Source organism: Bufo gargarizans, chromosome 8 (assembly GCF_014858855.1).
Source record: "Bufo gargarizans isolate SCDJY-AF-19 chromosome 8, ASM1485885v1, whole genome shotgun sequence".
Taxonomy (NCBI): domain Eukaryota; kingdom Metazoa; phylum Chordata; class Amphibia; order Anura; family Bufonidae; genus Bufo; species Bufo gargarizans.
The window spans coordinates 14,167,718-14,185,520 of NC_058087.1; the positions used below are offsets into that span (position 1 = coordinate 14,167,718).

The window sequence follows — 17,803 nt, forward strand, 5'->3', positions numbered from 1 at the left end:
ATTTAGTTAAAAACAAAAACACATAATGATAGTACAAATCATCTGAGGATCTCCATTCCCTGCTACACAAGAAAAAACTACAGAATCTCAGCGTTTTTTTTTAAATGTTATTATTGCCCAGTTAATTTTTTGTTTAAGGTTATGCGCGCCTTTTTACTACGCAAAAGAAGACACCTTATAACGTGGAGCGAATAGCACAGCCTTTTCTCTAGTGTTCGAAAATGATTACACTGCCTATTGGAGAACGTTGAGTGGCGATGACGTCATTACGTAAACGTTGTCTCCTTAGGGCTCCGAGTGTTGTTAGGCGCGTCTGGCGCGTACATCCGGTGGGCGGGCTCACAGGACTGGTCAATATTTGTCCGCGGTGTCCGCTCGGTCTGAGGCAGCATCCTGGCATACCGGCCCCATGGCTGCAGGATGCTGCAGCCTCCTCCTCCAGTGCCCAGGTGGGAGCGTCTGCAACTTACTGACTGCTGCAGTGCGGAGTGTAGATGACTGTAGTGTGTACCCGGACAGTGCACAGCTGCAGGCGTCTCTAGCATGGCTCCTGTATATACACATCCTTCCATAGGGCTTATCATTACAGGTCTCCTGTGCTTTATTGTGCGCTAAAGCTGGAGGCGCTGACTGCTGGGCAGAGGGTTGTCTGACTGCAGCAGCAAATGGCATTTATCATGAAGAGAAAGGTAATACAAGGCACTTACTAATGTATTGTGATTGTCCATATTGCCTCCCTTGCTGGCTGGATTCAATTTTCCACCACATTATACACGGCTCGTTTCCATGGTTATAACCACCCTACAATCCAGCAGCAGTGGTTGTGCTTGCACACTGTAGGACAAAGTGCTGGCCTGCCTGGTGGTCAGGACCGTGGGAGTGTGCCTAAAGCAGGGATTAGTGACATCCCAGAATGCTGCATTCACTTCTGTGGGACTTGTGACAACTGCTGAGTATGTTTGCATGCTGGGAGTTGTAGTTTCACAGCCACTGGAGTGCCGAAGGTTGCTGATCCCTGTCCTACAGTGTGCAAGCACAACCACCACTGCTGGACTACAAGGCGGTCATAACCCCTGGTTACGAGCAGTGTCTAATCTAATGTGATGGAAAAGTGAATCCAGCAAAGGAGGCAATATGGACAATCGCAATACATTAGTAAGTGCCTGGTATTGACTTTCTCTACATGATAAAGGCCATTTGTTGACGTGAGACAAGCCCTTTAGGTGTGTTCCCATGTGGCGGTTATTACGCTGCTGGTAGCAAATCCATGACTTATTGCAAAGGGGATGAGGCTTTCCGCAGCCTCGGCCACATGCTGCGTAAAAAATAAATAATTTGACTTCTGGTCCGCACGTGTCTGTTTACGCTGCGGATTGCACCTTTTGCAATACGTAGGGTGAATGAAGTATGCAGCAAATCTGCATGTAACGCGAGCAGATTTTGCTGCTGCTGCGTTTTACATTCTGTGTGGATGTTATTGAATAGGATGGAGCAGCTGTAACCGCACCGCTCGCAGCTGCAATATATCGATGGCTTCCAGGTAAATCGAGAACAAATCGGTGGGGGTGCCGGCAGTCTACCCCCTGCCAATCTGATATTGTACTCCTGGAAAACCCCTTTAATCTGGCATACATCTAGTCACCAATGCCGGTCTCCCACTGCACAGAGGGTCAGCGCCCGCCTTCCAAACTGTCCTCTTCCCATTACTGTCACCTCTACACCGCATGAATAAAACCCTCATGTTTATTATTTCTTTGTATCTTTATTTATTTACCTATTCGCTTCTTTTTGCATGATTATAGTAAATATTTTCACCAGGATTGTTAATATTTATCAAACGTACAAGCGAAGCACAATTGTCCTTCATGTTTAGCTTGACCTGATCTGTAACCCGATCTCACGGTGATGCACTAGAGCTCCTCTGGTTCCCACCGTTTCTGCACCCTTTTAAAATGTTGGTAGTATCGATTACACAGTGTATGTGGCCTGACAGAGTCACCATTGGGTATTGAAGAAGATGGGTCGGCACTGCGGTTTGCATGTGGTGCATGTGTCCAGGGAAGGCATCCCACTAGTATAGAGAGAAGGACCGGCACTCACTAATGATGCTATTATGCCTTAAATAAACGCCTCTTCATATAGTCAAGAAAGTGAGTGCCGGTCCTTCTTCGCTATATACTGGAGTCACGATTGGGGTGATAAAGTGCACTGCCAGATAAAGATTATTTTAAGGCCCCATGCACACTGCCGTGTTTCACAGCCGTGTGCGGGCCGTGGAACCGCGGCCTGGATCCCTCCTGAGAGCAGGAGCGCACGGCGTCACTGGTTGCTATGACGCCGTGCGCTCCCTGCTGCCGGCACAGTACAGTAATACACTGGTATGATCTATACCAGTGTATTACTGTACTGTGCCGGCAGCAGGGAGCGCACGGCGTCATAGCAACCAGTGACGCCGTGCGCTCCTGCTCTCAGGAGGGATCCAGGCCGCGGTTCCACGGCCCGCACACGGCTGTGAAACACGGCAGTGTGCATGGGGCCTAAAGCTGTTGGTTGCAGCAGAGCATGTGACCAAGTCCGTAAACAGGCCAGAGAATTGGCCATGGGCATGCGTAAGCCAGCGCGGAGGGGTGGGGAGCAGGTAAGTATGAGTCTTCTATTTAATAGCAAATGCACGTATCGGGATTTATGTGCGGACAATCTGCACTGAAATCTGCAGATGTTCGCAGGGAAATCCGTGCGGTCAATCTGCATCAATTAGTGCGGATTTTCCTCTCCCTATTGAAGTGAATAGAAAAAATGCAGTCAGGAAAATAAAATAAATTGATAATTCTGCGGATTTTAAAATCAGCTTGATATGTCAAAATCTGCACAGAATTTTTTTTTTTTACATGACCTACGGGGTGGATTAACAAATTTGCATGCAATCCTGATCATGTGCATTTAGCCTAAAGGGGTTGTCTCACTTTAGAAAGTAGCATTTATCATGTAGACAAAGTTATGTGCATAGATGTTGCCTCCTTTGCTGGCTTGATTTTTTATTTATTTTTTCCATCACATTATACACGGCTCGTATCCAGGGGTTGCGGCCACTGCTGCCGCGCAGATACGAGGTGGCTGGGACGAGAGCTGCTGCACACACGTGCCTATGCGTGCTCCCGGCCACCAGAGGCTGGCGCTTTTTCCTATAGTGTGCAAGCATGACCACTGCTGCTGGATTTCGGGGTGGATAGCTCCTAAATGGGACAAGCCAAGGCACTCAGCATATACACAAATATAATAGACAAATGTATATCCAAAAATATTTCTTTATTGAAATCGATAAAACAAATAGACGCATAAGTTGGCAAAGACCAACACAACCACATGGAGAGTGCACAAAACACGTCGGGACGTCAACTTATAGCATTACATGTAATGGAGAAGGTGGGATGGAAAAACAAGCATAAATAAACAGTGATGGCCAGTTCGCATTGTTTACCCGCGAACATATGCGGGCTGCCATATTTTTTCACAAGTCCGGCGAGGCACAGGTAAGCCGTTGCCTGTGCCGCGAGCCGGTCTGAAAACAAATGCGGTCACCGGGAGCAGGCCGTTCCGAGAACAGCCCGATAAAGGCCCCCGGTGGCTGTTCTCGGAACTGCCTGCTCCCGCTGACCGCACTTGTTTTTAGACTGGCTCGCGGCACAGGTAAGGGCTTATGTGTGCCTTGCCGGACTTGTGAAAAAAGATGGCAGCCCGCATATGTTCGCATGCGGACGCCATCACTGTAAATAAATACATAATCAAACCATGTGGCTCTCCCACCTAGATAAAAAAAACATGATTCACAACATATACACAATACAGACCCGGCTAGTGGCACCTCCTAGAGACCCCTGGGTGGGGGAGCCACATGGTTTGATTATGTATTTATTTATACTCGTTTTTCCATCCCACCTTCTCCATTACATGTAATGCTATAAGTTGACGTCCCAACGTGTTTTGTGCACTCTCCATGTGGTTGTGTTTGTCTTTGCCAATTTATGCGTCTTTTTATTTGTTTTATCGATTTCAATAAAGATATATTTTTGGATATACATTTGTCTATTATATTTGTGTATATGCCGAGTGCCTGGGCTTGACCCATCTAGGAGCTATTCATTTTTTTAAAACTTGCATTCTATTCACAACCGTATTCCGGTTTTGTCTGTTATTGGTCATAATCCCTGGATATGAGCAGTGTATAACGTGATGGAAAAATGAATCAAACCAGCAAAGGCGGCAATATGGATAAATGTGACAACCCCTTTTAAGAGACAGGCTGCAGGCAATACAGAAAAAGTCTTTATTCCTGGAGAACCCCTTTAACTGAAGGTTGTCCTATATAAGGACAGCATAGTACAGTCTGAACTGCTAGCAGCCAAAACAGCACAAGAAAATGTTGTGCTTTTGGCTACCATAAGGTATATACCGGATACATGGTTATTAATGACCACGGTCATCCTAATACTAATGGTATGATCGTTATGCTACGTTAACGGTATGCACACCATGGCTGTTCACTTGACGTCTTCATATGTACACCAAAGACACAATTGAGCTCCATACAAGTCTACGAGTGCTAAATCGCTGCTCGTACAAAGCCGTAATACTACCACGTGCGCAAGGTAATGGTGCAGTATGTGTTTACCCAGTATGCCATGCTGGAAGGAAAAGGGATATATTGTTTTGAACTCGAGTGTATGCAGATATTCTTTGTCTAGGGATTTCTAGAAAGCACTCACTATACTAATTGTTTCTTCTTTTCAGGCATTACTCAATTATTACTGCCAGGAAAAGTACTTTCATCATGTGCAGGCCGCAGCTAATGAGTGTCTCAAGGACTACGTTAATGATCCGGTATTCCTCTTTTTCCGGGCCTTTGGGATGTTAATGGAAGGTAATATAGTATTTTGCTTAGCTAGTCCTCTTGGTGTGAAGCCTCAGTCATATCAATAATGCTTTAATCTATGCGTCGCAGATCAAGTGTCCGAGTCCATCCGAGAACTGGAGATGATAAAAGACAAAGTGGACGTTTCTCTGTGTTCTGTGATGGCTTTGATTTATGTGCACAAGAAAAGTTCGCAACCAGGTAATCATCTCCAATGAATGTGAGGATTAAGGCTAGGTCTACATGACGACATGTATTGTCGTGCGACACATAGGGCACAACTACACTGCAACATTTGTCGCGCAACAATTTTTATAATGTTAGTCTATGGTGTCGCACGGCGACACGACAGTCGCAGAAAAATTCATCTTGAATGGATTTTTTGCGAATAGACTATCATAAAAATTGTCGCGCGACATTGGTGCGACAAAATGTCATTGTGTAGACCTAGCCTAAGGCTACGTCTACACGACGACATTTGTTGCGCAACATTTTGTTGCACTAATGTTGCGCGACAATTTTTATAATGACAGTCTATGGTGTCGCACTGCAACATGCTGCGACTGCGACGCAACAGTCGCAGAAAATCCATTTGAGATTGTACCTAATATTGCAGCTCATCCCCATTCGGGTGAATTAGGGTCACAATCTGTGGGCAAATGTGATGCACCCCCCCTCCCCCCTTCCCCCTCAATTCCAGAAACCCTCTTAATCACTTCTGGACCACCCATTGACTTCAAACATCTGGGTGGTCCGCACTGAATGCGGCAAGGACATTTCTGAACATTCTTGCAGAGAGTCAGCAGCTTCACAGAGATCATGCGGGAGTGGGGAGCCAGTGACAGCTGGGCTTCCCATAGAGAAGGCAGGGGCATTTTTTCGCCATCTCTGCCTCTATTGCTGTATACACATCACTTAAGTGAGCTCTGTAACATAGTAACATAGTATATAAGGCCGAAAAAAGACATTTCTCGCCCAATTTCCTTGGGGGACACAGAAGACCTTGGGTATAGCTCATCTCCATAGGAGGCGTGACACTAAGTGAGAACTGTTAAGCCCCTCCTCCACAGCTATACCCTCAGCCTGGAGAGAGAGGCTGCCAGTTTTTGCTTAGTGTCCAAGGAGGCAAGACACTCCCTGCTCTGCAGGGCTGGTTTCTCCTTGTTTAAATTTTAATTTTTACTTTTTTCTTTTCTTTTTGTTCCAGATCATCAGGGACAACAGAGACGCACTAGACCTCTCTGTTTCTCCCGGGGTTGAGCTGCGCCAGTGTCGGTCACCCGCACTGCTGCCTCCCCCACAGAAGACAAGGTGGATCAGGGCAGCCCAGCTCCCCTACATCCCGCCAGCGCAAGGGTCGCCCGCACGCCAAGTCCCTCTCCCAGCGTCCTGCCACTACGGTGCCAGTAGCTGAAGGGGCGACCCTGCTGGAATGGACCGAGGGTGAAGACGACTATGGTGAGAGAGTGGCTTCTCCAGCCCTACGTCCCCCACCCCCCACCCTGGTCTCCTGCGTGCCTGACCCCCCATACTGGGCCTCTGGACCCTTCTGTCACTGCTGGACCTAGGCTGGCCCCTGGGGTGCTGCGGGGCGACAATCTCCTCCCTGCTCCCTCTCCTCCCTTCTGGCCCTCATGGGACATTCTAGCCATGCTGCGAATAGGCAGCCACATCGCCTCCCTTCAATTATCAGCGTCCCTCCTGGGAACGCTGTGCTCGCATCCGCACGGGCACCCGGTCTCAGGGTCCCCCCCATCCCCTTACCGATGCGCTGCTCTGGGCCGGGGGCCTTTTCCTGACGGCAGTGCTGCTTGAGTTTTTACTTCCCGGCCTGCTCGGCCGCACCTCCGGCGCTTCTTCCCGGCCTGCTGGGCCGCACCTCCGAGCTGGGCCGCACTCCGGCGCTCCTTCCCGGCCCCCGACTGTTCTGGCCTGCGGGGTAGACTCCCGCGGCCGGCATTTGGCTTGAGCACGATGCTCCAACGATTCCGGCCGGCCGTCGGCGACTTCCGGTCGGCCGGGCACCGCAAATTTTGGCCCAGGCTTCGGGCCTACTGGGCCGCATTCCGGCGCTCCACCCGGGCCCCTGACTTCCGGTCCGCGGGGTGGGCTTCCGCGGCCGGTTTGTACAGGCAGTCCGCTCCGGCCGGGTGCCGCAGAAAATGTAGGCCCCGGCTTCACGGCCTGCTAGGCCGCAAACTTCCGGCCTCTGTTGGAGGGGGCGGGAACTTCTCCAGGCGCGAATTCTTCCCGCCTGGAGGTTCCCCGCCCCCAGGGGATCGCGGCGCCGCCTCCTCCTCTCTTCCAGGTTGGATCGCTGTTAACCCTTCGGGTACCGGCGGCTCCCGATGGGCCTATATGGCTGGCGCGCCCCCCCCTCTATGTGCATGACCCCCTTTCTATGCTGGGCACCTGTATGGTGGCACTTCTTTATTTTTTATTTAGAAATACATAAAATGGTTAACTAATGGATTTCTTGTGCGCTGCGCAGGACGCTGCAGCCTTATCTCAGTAGTGCCGCCTGTATGCGTGCTCCTTCCGTGAGCGGCATGGTGTCGCACTCCCCGGCTGGTGCATGTTTCCCTTCTAAGTGGTTCTTGCCCTCTCCGGGATACAGCGCTGGCCAAGTGCATGCGCTCTCTCTTTTTTTCTGTAGGCAGAATTCGTCACCCTCCAGCTATGGGCCTGCCATGTGCATGACAACCCCTTCCTAGGCGGGATACTGCACTCTCTCGGGTTGCAGGCTTGCCTGGTGCATGACCCCCCGCTTAGGTGGAATACTGCACTCTCACCGAATACGGTGTTGGCCATGTGCACGAGAACGCTGCACTCACTGGATTCGCTGCAGGCCATGTGCACAACCCCCTTCCATAGGCGGAATGCTGCACTCACTGGATTCGTTGCCGGTCTTGTGCATGTCCTCCTTCCATGGGTGGAATCTGCACTCTCACCAGATACGGTGTTAGTCTGGTGCACGACCCCCTCCCATAGGGGAACGCTGCACTTTCACTGGATTCACTGCCGGCCATGTGCGTGATTCCTTTCCATAGGCGAAACGTTGCACTCCCTGGATTCGCTGCCGGTCTTGTGCATGACCCCCTTCCATAGGCGGAATGCTGCACTCACTGGATTCGCTGCCGGTCTTGTGCATGACCCCCTTCCATAGGCGGAATGCTGCACTGACTGGATTCGCTGCCGGTCTTGTGCATGACCCCCTTCCATAGGCGGAATGCTGCACTCACTGGATTCGCTGCCGGTCTTGTGCATGACCCCCTTCCATGGGCGGAATGCTGCACTCACTGGATTCGCTGCCGGTCTTGTGCATGACCCCCTTCCATAGGCGGAATGCTGCACTCACTGGATTCGCTGCCGGTCTTGTGCATGACCCCCTTCTAGGGGCGGAATGTTGCACTCACCGGATTCGCTGCCGGTCTTGTGCATGACCCCCTTCCTTTAGGCGGAATACTGCACTTCATTGGTTATGGTGCTGGGCAGCCGGCCATGTGCATAACCCCCTTCCATAGGCGGTATGCTGCATTCTCATTGGATTCGCTGCCGGCCTTGGGCATGCCTTCTTCCCTCAAGCGCCATGCATACACCCTCACTGACTGGGGTCGTTCTCTCGCCGGTAAGTTGCTGGCCGTGTGCATGACCCCCTTCCATGGTGGGATGCTTGCAACTCACTAAATCCACTGCCGGCCATATACATGTTCCCCCTTCCGTGGGCGGTGTACGGCGCTCTCACTGGATTCGCTGCCGGCCATGGGCATGTCTCCTTTCCTCAGGCAACATATACACACTCTCACTGACTGTGTTTGTTCTCTCGCCAGTGTGCTGCTGGCCAGGTGCATGACCCCCATCCATGGCGGGGTGCTCGCATTCTCCCTGGTTGCACTACTGGCCATGGGCATGGCTCCCCCTTCTGGGCAGCATACTGCACTCTCACCAGATACGTTGCTGGCCTCTAAGATGGGTGGAATGCTTGCACTCCCATTGGATACGGTGCTACTGTCCTTGTATATGCTGTGCTGGACTTGTACTTGTCCCCATTCATTGGCGGAGTAGTTGTACTCTCACAAAATTCGGTGTTTGGTGGATTATTGCACACTCACTTAATGCTAGGATAACCCTGTGCATGGAGGGTGTCATCCGTCTTCTCGGCTATTTTCTCTCGACGGCTCTGTTTTGGCTTCTCCTGGGACAGTTTTACTCCGATGTGGCTTCTGCCCCGGCCAGGCTTCAGGGGCTGTTCCTTCACTGCCCTCCCCTCTGGGGAGACCATGGTTGTTCATATGGATGGTCCCGGTGTTCCTTATGACCTCATACTGTCTCCATTGTTCACACTGGCTGTACTAGCTGTGTGCCTATTACCGGGTTTGCCGCATTCTGTCCTCCCGCTGGGTGCAGATTACTTTTTGCCATTCTGGGCGATGGTCCTGCTGGACTTTACCTTCTCGGTAGCCTGGCGGGCCTACTTTCTTCTGTCAAGATTACCCTTCAAGCCCCACACTGGGACTGTAGAACACCTTCCTGTGGTGGCTACAACGACAAGGACTTTAGCCTGACTTGTCCTGGAGTCTGTTGGATGCTGGCCGGGTCCCTTTCGGTTCCTTCCGTTTGTCCATCTGTTCCCCCACTCCGCGTGGATACGGGACGGCGTTGCTCGGGGGCCGACGGGACCAGTTTTACCAACCTTTTTGCCCGTGTCACTGATCTGCGCTTACTCGCATTGGGTTTCCTCCCGTCTGCCCAGACGAGTCCAGCAAGCACGCTAGTGTTCGCTCCCGGCTGTGCTTCGTCCAGGTTCTGTTGTCTGACTTAGGGTCTTACCTGGGTTTTTTTAGGAAGCTGGGCATTCACCCAATTCTGCCTTTCTCTTCCCATGATTCGGTCTTCTCCAGTCTGGCCTGGACCTGCGACTGGGACTCTGTTACTTGAAGTGTCTGCAGTTTTTTGCTTGGACATCTCCGACTCTTGTCGACGCTCGGTCTCTTGTTTCCAGGAGGTCCGCGCCAAGGTTGACGGCTCCTGGGTGCTTTCCTCCGCTTTAACCAAATGGCTATTGCTGTGGTTACTGCTCAAGGGCATGGTTCTGTTTTTTTGGTGTCACCGTTCATTTCACCAGAGCGGTTGGTGCCTCCGGGGCCGGAGGCATTGGGCTTCAGCCATGTCATTGTGCAGGGTGGCCACGGTCTTCCTTGCACTCTTTACCAGGTTCTCCTGAGTGCGTACTCTGGCTTCGGCGGCGGCTGCTGCCTTGGGCCGCCTGGTTTTTGCAGGTGGCATTTCCTTGCTGCCTTCGGGTGCTTCGCCTTGGTGCTGTGGTCCCTCCCCTCTTGGACTGCTTTTGAACGTCCCAAGGTCTTCTGTGTCCCCCAAGGAAATTGGGCGAGAAAACGAGATTTTTGTATAACTTACCAGTAAAATCTCTTTCTCGCTCTTTCCTTGGGGGACACAGCACCCACCCATTCATTGTTTTTTTTTTTTTTTTTTTTTCTGCACGGTTTCCGAGTTGTTTACCCGTTGGGTAGTTGGCTTGTTGTTTCCACTTGTTGGACTTTGCCTTTTCTCACTACTTGGACACGCAACTGGCAGTCTCTCTCTCCAGGCTGAGGGTATAGCTGATGGAGGAGGGGCTTAACAGTTCTCACTTAGTGTCACGCCTCCTAGGGAGATGAGCTATACCCAAGGTCTTCTGTGTCCCCCAAGGAAAGAGCGAGAAAGAGATTTTACTGGTAAGTTATACAAAAATCTCGTTTTGTCCATCCAGTTCGGCCTGTTATCCTGCAAGTTGATCCAGAGGAAGGCAAAAAAAAAAAAACTTGTGAGGTAGAAGCCAATTTTCCCCACTTTAAGGGAATAAAAAATTCCTTCCCGACTCCAGTCAGGCAATCAGAATAACTCCCTGGATCAACTACCCCTCTCTAGTAGCTATAGACTGTATATACAGTTCAGGAAGCGGCAGGCGATTGCTGGCGGCTGGGTATCTGCACTTGCTGCTGGGTCTCGGCAGACCCATATTCACTCTACAGTGAGGTTAAACAGCCTTGTACAACCTCTCTAGGGGCTTGTATGACCATATAGGGGTGGGGAGCGCAAAGTATAGAAAATAAACAAAAAATCCACAATATGAAAAATAATAATATAAAAAAAAAACTCCATGCACCACACAGCGGCTTCTAAAGGGGGATTCTGTCCAGAAGCATTTATTACTTCGCTCTCAATTCCATCTTTTATTTGAAATGGATAATTATATTTTCTCATTTGTACAGACAGAGAAGCGATTCAAGACCTGGAAATACGGATGAAAGAACATCGAAAGACGGCGTCACCTAGAGCCTTATATTATGCGGGGTTGTTCCTGTGGCACGTGGAGCGTCACGATAAAGCTCGGGAGTATATTGACAGGATGATCAAAATATCAAATGGAGACAGAGATGTAAGTAGCACAACACCGTCTTGTGGGAAAGCCTGAACAAATAGCGGCTGAATGTCTTCCGAGGGGAAATAAAACTACGAGGTCTGGTCTTGCAGGGATTGGTTTTGAAAGGGTGGCTGGATCTGACCTGTGGGAGAGAAGCCTACGCCAAAAAGGCTCTGAAGTACTTGGAGGAAGGACTGCACAATGAGATGGATGTGTTTGCTATGATGGGAAAGGTAAGATGAAGGTAGTATGGTGACCACTCCTAGTGAATAGTTTCTGATTGATGCAGTTTGAAGGACTCTTCACACTGTGTCTGTCGCATGCACCAGGAAGCTATACCCATAAAAAGGCATATACCACTAAACAATGGCCTTCGTCAGTGTAATATAAACCTATGGGTCAGTTTAACACATGTTGCGGCACATACAGTAAAAGGACACTGCAGACACAGTGTGAAAAGATACATACTAATTAGTTTTAGGGAAGTTTAAGGCTGGGTTCACACGGGCGTTGTGGGTGCATGCGCGATTTTTCCCCGCGAGTGCAAAGCGTCTTAATGAGAAAAATCAGCATGTTTGGTACCCAGACCCGAACCCGGACTTCTTCACAGAAGTTCGGGTTTGGGTTAGGTGTTCTGCAGATTTTATTATTTTCCCTTAATATAATAGAATAATAGCATTTTTCATACAGAATGCTTAGTAAAATAGTGATGGAGGGGTTAAATTTTTTTTTTTTAAATGTAACTCGCCTTAATCCACTTGTTCGCGCAGCCCGGCTTCTCTTCTTTCTTCTTCTTCTTTGAGGAAAAGGACCTGTGGTGAGGTCACTGCGCTCATCACATGGTCCATCCCATGATCCATTACCATGGTGATGGATCATGTGACGGACCATGTGATGAGCGCAGTGACGTCACCACAGGTCCTTTTCCTCCTGGACAGCAAAGAGGAAGACAGAAGAGAAGCCAGGCTGCGCGAACAAGTGGATGAGGTGAGTTTTTTTTTTTTTTTTTTAACACCTCCAGCCCTACTGTACTATGAATTCTGTATTAAGAATGCTATTATTTTCCCTTATAACCATGTTATAAGGGAAAATAATAATGATCAGGTCCCAATCCCGATCATCTCCTAGCAACTGTGTGTAAAAAATCGCACCGCATCCACACTTGCTTGTGGATACGATGCGATTTTCACGCAGCCCTATTCATTTCTATGGGGCCTGCATTGCGTGAAAAACCCACAATATAGAGCATGCTGCGATTTTCACGCAACGCACAAGTGATGTGTGAAAATCACCGCTCATGTGCACAGCCCCATAGATATGAATAGGTCCGGATTCAGTGCGGGTGCAATGCGTTCATCTCACGCATTGCACTGCCGCAGAAATCTCACCCGTGTGAAAGAGGCCTAATACTGATGACCTACAGGGATGTATCCTCAGGCATCAATATCAGATCCTGGCTGCTTACCAAGCACAGCGCTGTCCATTGTATAATGGCTGTGCTTGGTATTGCAGCTCAGCCCCATTCACTTGAATAGGATTGATGCGTGCGTAGGCCACGTGACCAATGTATGATGATGTCACTGGCCTAGGAAGAGCTGCAGCACTCATAAGAACGTTGTGGCCTCTTCAACAAGACAGCAGATAGGGCGGTGGTGCCTCCGCCGAGCTGATATTGATGGCTTTTTAGGATAGCTTGTGGCCACTGAGTGCCATAATACTGTCAGTGTTATCCAATACATTCCACAACTGTAAGGGTTACATAGCATCCCGAATCAATATAATGCTATGCGACCCCAGCAGTGCTGGAAGTTCAGGACGGGTGATGCACTGCGGACTCGCAGCGTGACACTCGCTCGTCTGAAAGGGGCCTTACCGTTTTCTCACAATCGCCGGTTCCGGTGACGTCACGGAGAATATAATGCACGTGCCTTTTCTTGATTTCAGGCTCATTATTACGAGCTGCGACAGAATTATTCCGGAGCCTTGGAAGCCGTGAACAAAATCCTCGCCAGCGATCCAGGCTTCACCCCGGCTCTCATTAAGAAAATGAAGCTACAACTGGCTCTGCAGGATTGGGAACAGACCGTGGAGACGGCGCTAAGGTTCAGTATGCAGCTTTCACGCCACCGACGTGTCAATTGCTTTGTTTCCAGATAGAGATACTGAGAAGTGTGTGGGCTGGTGGCATTTCAGTTGCTAGGAAAACAGAGAACAACCGATTATAGAACGAAGTGACTGACTTTGAGACATAGCTGACAATCCTTTTGTAGTTGAAACGGTTTTAGGAAGCCCTGTAGATTTTATGCGTGAGCTGTAGACATTTTCTTTTGTCATCATAACCTTTAAAAGGGGTACTCTTATCTTAAAGGGGTTCTCCCATCTGGACATTTATGGCATATTGATATGCTGTAAATGATTGGTGTAGGTCCCACCTCTGGGATCTGCTCCTTTTTCAAGAATGGGCCCTGCTGTGAATGAGGAGCAAGCTCCGTGGAGCTTCTGAAAATAGCTGAGCGCACTCGCAGTGGGGGGAGAGCATGGCGCGCACATCATTCACAGTGGGGCCCAGAGGTGGGACCTACTGTACACATATTAGACTTTTATGTTATATACTATAAATATATGCATATGCCTTAAATGTCTGATATATGTAGGTCCCAACTCCGGATGCAATGCGTTTTTCACTGAAGCCCCAGTCACCTCTATGGGGACAGGGCTGCGTGAAAAACGCAGAATATAGACCATGCTGCGATTCTCACACAATGCAGAAATGATGCTTGAAAAACAACAGACCCATTGAAATGAATGGGTCAGGATTCAGTGTGGGTGCTATGCGTTCACTTCACGCATCGCACCCCCGCGGGAAAACTCGCTCATGTGAAAGGGGCCTAAATGTTTGGCGACGAGGTCAGATCTGTCCCTCCAGTAACGGCTTGCCGTCCTCTCCTTCGATTACATGGTTTACACCCCCTGCTAGCCCCTTCCATCCTGGAATGTCTGAGCGCTCAGCTATGCTCTGTGTGTCAGCATTGGCCTTTATCTCCTTTGTCACTTCCATCTTGGTCACTTTGGTCGTTGTCTACTACTTGATTCAGAAGAATGGCTGCCAGGTAACCATCTACGTGCTGGTAATATTTATTGTATATCCAAATCTAGATGACATGCTAGTCCTGACCCCTCAGACGGCTATGCCACAAATCCCATTCAGTCTCCGGAAGCAGAAGTGTAAACCATGTGATTGGCACATGAGACATCTTTCTGTTACAGTACGTGCCCCATTGATGCTATTAAGTGACTAGGGCAAGCGCAGACCTATGAAACACTCCTGTGGGTCAGGTACTTCAATCACACCCAATCACTTATTTTTTGGTGAGCGGACCATCACTTTAATGAGCTGTTATACTATACCACAGATACCACAACACTATGGCGGATCTGTCACATGTCATTATGACTTAGGCTACTTTCACACTAGCGTTCGTCGGTCCGCTCGTGAGCTCCGTTTGAAGGAGCTCACGAGCGGACCCGAACGCCTCCGTCCAGCCCTGATGCAGTCTGAATGGAGCGGATCCGCTCAGACTGCATCAGTCTGGCGGCGTTCAGCCTCCGCTCCGCTCGCCTCCGCACGGACAGGCGGACAGCTGTCCGCCTGGCCGTGCGGAGGCGAGCGGATCCGTTCAGACTTACAATGTAAGTCAATGGGAACGGATCCGCTTGAAGATGACACCATATGGCTCAATCTTCAAGCGGATCCGTCCCCCATTGACTTTACATTGAAGGTCTGAACGGATCCGCTCAGGCATCTTGCGCACTTAGAAATTTTTCTAAGTTATTAATGCAGACGGATCCGTACTGAACGGAGCCTCCGTCTGCATTAATATGATCGGATCCGTTCAGAACGGATCCGATCAAGCGCTAGTGTGAAAGTAGCCTTATAATGGGGTCCGTCAGGTTCCTCCAAGGTACCTGTCCCTTAGACGGGAAAAATATTACAGAATTAGAGTTACAAAATTGTAAATGTCCCCTGGCCGCCCTGGTCTACGTTTATGTCATTCCTACCTTTGGTTGGACCAATTCCATTAATGTCAGTTTATCATTAAAAAGAAAGATAAAATATCAGAGACCATCATCATCACTGTCTCCCTTAAACCGAGAGGTATTATTTCATGGATTGTACCATGAAAATGTATCGATGGTACGTAGACCATGTCTGTCTGACCAGTTCAACCACTGGGACCACCAATAATTTATAGGGCCATAGGAGTTGTCCCAGTCACTTCAGTGTCTTTCCCGACCAGGTCTTGTGTTGACCATTACCTCACTCAAGTGAACGCGTCTGTGCTGCAGTTGCAACACTTTGCTGGATTGGGCATGACTTGTACATCCACATTTTATGAAGAGATTTACAGGTATGCCAGAGTCATGGGTAGCTGTCAGTTTTAGGATTTGTGTAATTCAGCTCTGCCCAACTGGTGGCCCTCGTGTCTGCTGTGCTACCCATGCCCTAAGGGAAGTCAGCTTCATCGGCTGGGAGAATTCATCTATGCCAGTCACTCTGCCCAACCATACAGAATAGCGGGGCGGTCCTCTGACAACTCTCTCCTTTTTAAAAAGGAAACTGTTTCAAGGCTGTATGTGAGCGTGATCCTCCGTTCTGGACACTGCGTGCCTTGCAGCAGCGCACAGCATTATACTGATTTATAATGCTGTATGCCTCTGCATGACCTTACTGCTACAGGACCCTACTGACATAAAGCCGTCACTTTGATTCTGTATCAGTAAGGTTATGCAGAGGCACACAGCATTATAAATCAGTATAATGCCGTGCGCTCCTGCAAGATGAGCAGTGTCCAGAACGGAGGATCGCGCTCACACACGAAGCGTGAGTTCCAGACTGCACAAGTCCTTATAGTGCCCTAACTGGGGGCAGCAGAACCTGGTGATAGATCCCCTTAGCAAAATGCTAGGTCTCTTGCTTAAAATGACCCGTCGTTTTGCATAAATCTGTATTGAATAGCTCCGCCGGGTGCCGGTGGTCTTCATATTCATTAGATCTATATGTTAGAGAGCACGCCCTTAGTTCATAGTTGTTCAAGGCTGCTTGGCAGTGTTTGTCCACTAGGTGGCATTGTTTTGATGTCTTTCATTTTTTTCTTCACCCTGTTGTTCCAAATAAATAAATGCAGACAAATGAATACAGTGTATAGATCTGAAGTCAGTCTATAACATGCCCCTAGTACTATAGTACATATGGCACAGGAAGCACACTGTGTGTATACTGAGCCGATGACGTGAAAATGCCCCTGGCATCGACCTTTTTATGCGCAGGCAACGCAGGTGTCATTACAACTATTGCGTCTCCATTAATTTCTATGGGACGGCTGAGTTGTAATTAAACCCGCTCACCGCTGCAGTTGTGACGGGGAACAGGTAAACGGTGAAGAGAAGGCAGAGCTTGTACGAGCGCTGCTTTCTCTTCAAACAGCTGATCGGCAGGGGTGCCGGGAGCTGGCCCCCCGCCGATCTGCAGCAGCGTCAAAACAGAACTTTATATTGTGGGAGCGGAGCAGCCAAGGAGAGAAGGAGCGGAGCAGGGAGCCAGCGCTGGAAAGCGGATGCACAACCCTTTAAAATGGGGAATAAAAGGTCCCTGCTGTAAGTCCAATATGGCTTTTATGGAGGTGATTGAAGGAATTGTACTATTTTATATAAATAAAGTGTCATTCCTGAATGATGAAAAGCTCTACAACTTTGTTAAAAATACTTTGTATTTCTATTCCTCACTATTTTCAAGATAAGTGTTTGCTGTCAGTGAATGAGAACACTTGCATTTCTTGCATTCAGAAACGGGTAAGGCTGGGTTCACATCACATTTTATGCCTCCGCCTGACGTACATATTAGGAAAAAAAAAGGATACAAAGACACAGCACACCACATTCACATTTACATTGGACCGCTATGGTGATCTAATGCCACTGTATGGCATCAGTCTGAGGCATCCATTTAACAAATACGGTTTTTGTATACGTTAAGAGGATTGAAAAAAACGTGATGTGAACCCAGCCTTACCTGTACATAGCTGGTTCTTAGCTGAGAAGTGGATACAGTTGTATCCAGTGTAGACAATGCTCTGGGATCCTGACTGATATCCAGACTGATACATTGTAACAAACTACCAGAGAGGATTGTGCAGCAGAATTGCGTAGCTCACAGAGCATTGTCTACCGACAAGGTTAAAATTAGTCTTCATTTGGATAAAAGAAATGCTACCTGTCCCCCTTGTAATTATTGTAGCCATCAGTGATGGCCAGTTTGCATTGTTCGCCCGCAAACACATGCGGGCTGCCATCTTTTCTCACAAGTCCGGCGAGGCGCAGGTAAGTCCTTACCTGTGAACTTTGCTGGGAGCCGGTCTGAAATCAAACGCGGTCACCGGGAGCAGGCAGTTCCGAGAACAGCCCGATGAAGG

At 49.1% G+C, this 17,803-nt stretch overlaps 1 protein-coding gene across 1 annotated transcript in view; it reads left to right on the forward strand.

Moving 5' to 3' along the window:
* The first annotated feature begins 257 nt into the window (after window positions 1-257).
* TTC21B (tetratricopeptide repeat domain 21B) overlaps window positions 258-17,803 on the forward strand; it is a 71,421-nt gene continuing 53,875 nt past the window's right edge. Inside the window, exons 1-6 of the mRNA XM_044303163.1 lie at window positions 258-449; window positions 4,789-4,918; window positions 5,000-5,110; window positions 11,182-11,348; window positions 11,444-11,566; window positions 13,278-13,435. Coding sequence (XP_044159098.1) covers window positions 258-449; window positions 4,789-4,918; window positions 5,000-5,110; window positions 11,182-11,348; window positions 11,444-11,566; window positions 13,278-13,435 — 881 coding nt within the window. The remainder of the gene's footprint in view (window positions 450-4,788; window positions 4,919-4,999; window positions 5,111-11,181; window positions 11,349-11,443; window positions 11,567-13,277; window positions 13,436-17,803) is intronic.